Below are 5,432 nucleotides of genomic sequence, written 5' to 3'. Positions count from 1 at the left end.
TTGTGTCTGTGTCTTCCAGTCTGTGAAACCCACAATTTAAAAGAGAAGTTTCTCTTTAGCTCATGGCTCCAGAGGTTTCTGTCCATGGTGGCCTGGCTCCAAGGTAAAAACCTCGTGGCAGAAGGGCCTGGTGCAGGAGGGCTGCTCAGGGAGGAATGTGCCAGGTAGGAAGCAGAGCAAGTCAGAAAAAGCCAGAAAGGGCCAAGGACCAGGAAGGGTTGTGCCTGCACAACCTGCTTCCCCCAACCAGGCCCCACTATGAACTCATCAGTGGTTTAATCCACTCATGAGGTTGGGGTCTCCACAATCCAGTCACCTTTACAAGAGTTCTTTTATCCAGTCAAACTGGCAAGGAAGAGGAACTGGCACCGGAGGTATACGCAAAGGCTGAAGGAAAGATGCCAAATATTTCCCAATGCAAATCTTTCACCCAGGAAAAAGAAAGAAAAATTTTCTGCCCTCCTCTTCTCTTTGTTCTAAACATCAAATGAGAAACCAACTAGAAAAAAGTAGTTTGAGAAATCCTCATAGTGATAGAATTTCTCTGTATCTTGCTTGTGTTGATGGTTACATGAAAATACACTTGTGATAAAATGACATAAAACACACATACACATTCACTTAAATGCATGTAAAACTGGTGAAATCTGTAAAACATGTAAAACATGTAAAACTGGTGAATAAGGCTGGTAGATCACGTCAATGCCAGTTCCCTGGTTGTGATATTGTACCGTAATCCTGTAAGAAGATATCATTGGAGAAAAACTAGGTGGAGGGTACAAACGACCTCTCTGTATTATTTCCTCCACCTGTGTGTGATTTCACAATTATCTTTAAAAAATTTTAAAGCTAGTTTAGTTGGGACAGCGTTTCCTTAGGATGACCAGCTGAGCTAGAGTTTACCATCTAATTCAGTAATGATAAGTCTGGAGTAATAGTCATCAGAATGGTTTAAAGTTTCAATTATGAAAGTCAACACTAAGCACTGTGATTGTTGGGATTCTTTTATGGCTTAGTGTTGTCTAAAATAAAGGGCCTGTAGCAGAGGAATTTCAGCAGGTCAGAAAAAGGAAAATAGAAGAAAATAGGAAAAGAGATAAATGCAGTGTGTTTTTGTTGTTCTAAAGTACTCTCGTATCATAACTGATAGCCTTAAGCATTGAAATGAAAGGAAACAATCAGGTGCTTGATATTGTTAGAACTAAAAATATCTTTCCACATGTACCTTAAAGATACCAAAGCTCATGCGTGCAACTTATTCTAATATATTTTAAAATCTCGATCTTCCCAGCTAACAAGAATAATTTTCTATTCTCTTTCAAGTAAATGGACGGATGGGTAGACGGATATGTAGACAGATACACACATGCATATCCTATCCATTTTGTTGGCAGGTGACCACCTCGACCTAAATCCAGTATTCTCTTGAGAAGTAAAAGAAATGAATGAACTTTGAAGTTTGATTTTGCAGCAAACAACTCTTCAAAGAACTTGTAGCACATTGCAAGCCAGCATTATTCTTTTGTACATATTCATTTTAAGTATTAAGTATTCTACCCATTTGTTTAAATTTATGTGACTAATAGTAATTTCTCATTTTTAAGAAGTTGGATTTTATCTGAAAAATTTTCCCAAGTACCTCAATTCCATTTTGATGAGAGAAGAGCCTGTTGCCTGTAAAGTCCAGTGAAATGGTTTTTGAAGCTTCATCTCTACTTCTTACTGAAATTATTGGAGCAAACGGGTGGAGTGACCATGTTTATTAGACACATGGACTCACTTTCCCAACTTTGGTAACCTTATTATCATTGGGTTTGGTGTCTGTTGAAATTTACATAGCAGCATACTGACTTGTGTTTGCCTCTTCCTTCTGAAAAAGATCAATTATGTTCATTGCCTATAAACTCTACAGGTATGAGTAGCAGAGGCTTTATCTCTGACTTAAGCCACCTCTTCCACAAGATCCCCAGGGTGAATTTCATGTAATTGACTGTTTTCTTGTTTGGCTAAAAATGAAATATATTCTTCCAACTACTCTACTTTTAGATGAGTTGTTTAAGGAAATACCCAAACTCTCTTAAACCCACAAATTCAGTGGTTGTCCTTATTTTGGGAAGGGAAAGTCCTGCCAGGGACCCCTTAGTGGGCAGAGTCTGAAAAAATTTTTGTTCTAAGGATTATATGGCATTTTGTATGATCTCATGGTAGCAACAAAACAACTCTCAAAAGTAGGTTTCCTGTTTTATTTATGAAGAAATTAAATCTAAAGCACTTTCCTGGTCCCAATGTACTGGGTATCGAAGAGCTAGGACTTGAATCCAAGTCTTCTTACTCTAAAGTTAGGGTTTATTTCAGTAGACCATGTTTGTCTCCATGGAGGGGCTACTATAGAATTAAGTCACACTAAAGACAAAAGCCCATTTTAAAATATTTTAGTTGTTTGCTTCTTTGTTGTTTCCTGGAAGTATGGCACACTGATGTGGGATAGGAGCTGTGCAAACTTGAGCATCTACCTTTTATCCAAGGGCTGAAAAATCACACTTTTCTGGTAATATGTGGCAGCTCTCAAAGCTACCATACACCAATGGCATAGGAGAGCATCTAGTGTGAGCACAGTTTAAACCCCAGAAAAATCTTTCTTCAGCCATTGCTAATTCACATAGTTGTATCAGTCTGAAGTCTGTTCCACCAGGCTGTAGAAGCTTTATGGTAGCACATATGTTCCCATCTATGTAGGAATTTCTAGGGCCTAACAGTGTTTAGGACAAGTACAGCTATCTGCTGAAAAAAACAAATGATATATTTTGGGCTTGAACATAATATTCAACCCTTACTTGGATGCTCTAGAATCTCTTCTAAAAATATGTGGACCAAAATATCTTCCTAAATATTTGGTGCTCGATTCACCAAATTTGAGAGCCTCCTACTCCTAACCTGATGTGACTCACATCAGGTTAACCTGGTTGTTGTTGGCTGTGTGAGACAGATTGAGAACAATATTCTCAGATCTATGCAAGCTATCGTTATCAGGCTTAAAAGTAAGAATCAAGGTTAATGATAATGAACGTTTCAAAAGTGCTGAAAGAATAGATTTTTAATATTCTTACCATTAAAAATATCAAGTTGGAGAGCGATGGGTATATCCATTAGCTCAGTTAAATCTTTCTACAGTGAATGTATAGTCTAAACGTTACATGGTGTCTGATAAATACAATCATTACTTGCTAATTAAAAGCAAACAAATGCTTCTAAAGAAAAAAATACAAAAAATTTGAACTTCACAGGCTTAACAGGAATTAAAATGCTGGGTTAGTATATACCCATGGATAAGTTTCAGCATCACCATTATGTCAAGCAGTCACTTGTAAGCCACTTGAAACTCGGGTTTAATGAGGTTTCACAATGGTCTCACTGAAATTATTTTGCAAATATTAACTTTTAAAGTGAAGACAAATATCAATCCTGCGTTAATTCCTAACCCTTGTAGGCTGCCTCGTTTACGTAGTATCACACAGGGCATATTTATGTCCCCCACGACACACATCCTGCCTATTCTCAAATACCATCAGATGATATTCACTAATTCTTTCCTAGAAATGCGTTGAAAGGATTTCCTCAGAGGTCTTTGGAGATTTCCTGTGGCCTCATGTGTGTAATTGGTTGGGTCAAGTAACAATAAAAGAAAAAGAAAGAAAAAGGAACTTCGTCTTATGTTTTTTTCTCCTTTTGACCATTGAAAAGGATGAAAGAATAGAAAAGTGAAACATAATACCATATAGATGATGTTAGTGTTAAATTAAATTAAGATCATACGTTTGCCTATGTTAGCAATAATCTTTTGATTATTGAAGAGATTTTTGGTAATGAAGTACATTTGTAAGAAATATTTTTAGTATATACTATATTTATGTACTCACTGTGAAATGTACATCTAATAAAATGATAGATTTAGAAATGGCCTGTCACCCAAATTCATGTTTTTCAAATGGCTATTTATAGAAAGAAAAGTGATATTTAAGCAAGCTTAGTACAATATTATAATCTGCTGTATATTACCTTTGATAATAGTCCCATCTTTTAAAATAATGTTGTAAACCATTCAATTATTTATTCACACCTAAGTTACATAAATTGAAACATTTGAAATAGTATAAGAAAATAATTAGTTTTACTATAGCAAGACTTCACTGTCACAGCTCAAAGAGATTGCCGTGAAACAAGTTATACTATGGATAAAAATAAACCAAGACAACATGAATTTTTAATAGACAAAAAATTTTTATAGAGACATTAAAAATAACTGTTAATTTTAATCTTTTCCATTCTGAAAGGCAATATCAGTGGCCATGGCAGTGCTGTGTGTTCAGTATGTATTTCTCTCCCTGATAGGTCTTCAACACTTACAGTGAAATCTCCACACACCTGGGTGATGATCTCAGCCTGGGCAGAGCCTATGAAGCCATAGCCAAGGTCCTGCAAAGGTAAGTTCACACATCCTGTCTTGCTGTCACTGTGAATCCACTCAGCTGTGAAAGACTTAAATTGTTTGAGGTCTGTCGCTTTCCATTACTGCCTGCTTAAATTTTAAGCAGTGCCCTTCTTAAGTGACCCTTTCATCATAAGTTATTTTAAACCAACGTGGTGCTTGAAAAGACACATTCAAACTCTTCCATGTCTATTCCTCCTTTGTATGATTTTCTTTTTGGTTTTCTGTAAGTTTAGCAGTGACCTTGGATGAAAGGTGGGAGAAAATCAGGTCACATCTCACAGGTCAAGGAAGCAAAGAGCAGAGCGCTATGCAGTACGCTTCAGTAACTGTCTCACCATAACCTTTCCAGAGCTCTTCTTTAAGGAAACTTTCCATTTGTGCTTCAATTACACTTCTTCCGTTAAGACTTCTATTCGTTGAGCATATCTAGATAAACAGTTGAGCACAAAACCAGTATTTCTAGTATTTTATTTACAACAGAAAATGTAATAAAAGTATATATGAACAACTCCCAATACATAAATTTTCCCCAAAAAAATACATTATTTACCCTTTACTCATTGTATGATGATTGCTGTATACTCTGTTTAGTTGTGCATTATGTAGTAGCCCTATGACTTAGCCAAGATAGAATAACAACAACAACAAAAAAGTATTGAAATTAGGGCCTTGGTTTTCTGTATGTTATATCTAAAATAAAACTTTCTAATAATAGCAGTAGTGGTAAAAGATAAAGATTGTGTTATGTTCTGATTTCTTTCCATTTATATTTCATTGCTAACATATTTAGGGTGGTGTTACAATTGTTATTTGGAAGGCATTTAATACTTAAATATTAGTGAGGTGAAAGTGGAGTCATTATGTCAGTACCATTGCTAATATGATAATCACTGCTTAAAATATAAACACCAGTGAAATGGTATTTGTTTTGTTTCCTGTTTTT

General features: G+C 35.8%; 1 protein-coding gene across 3 annotated transcripts in view; it reads left to right on the top strand.

Annotated features, from left to right (window-relative positions):
- Positions 1 to 5,432, top strand: part of Ttc29 (tetratricopeptide repeat domain 29) — a 192,749-nt gene that overhangs the window by 97,358 nt on the left and 89,959 nt on the right. For all 3 annotated transcript variants that reach the window (XM_005386666.1, XM_013515339.1, XM_013515340.1), the window contains one exon: positions 4,390 to 4,481. In XM_005386666.1, coding sequence (XP_005386723.1) covers positions 4,390 to 4,481 — 92 coding nt within the window. The remainder of the gene's footprint in view (positions 1 to 4,389; positions 4,482 to 5,432) is intronic.

Source organism: Chinchilla lanigera, unplaced genomic scaffold (genome assembly GCF_000276665.1).
Source record: "Chinchilla lanigera isolate Chin_1 unplaced genomic scaffold, ChiLan1.0 scaffold00027, whole genome shotgun sequence".
Taxonomy (NCBI): domain Eukaryota; kingdom Metazoa; phylum Chordata; class Mammalia; order Rodentia; family Chinchillidae; genus Chinchilla; species Chinchilla lanigera.
The sequence above is the reverse complement of the archived record's forward strand: the minus strand, read 5'-3'. Positions and strand labels throughout refer to the sequence as shown.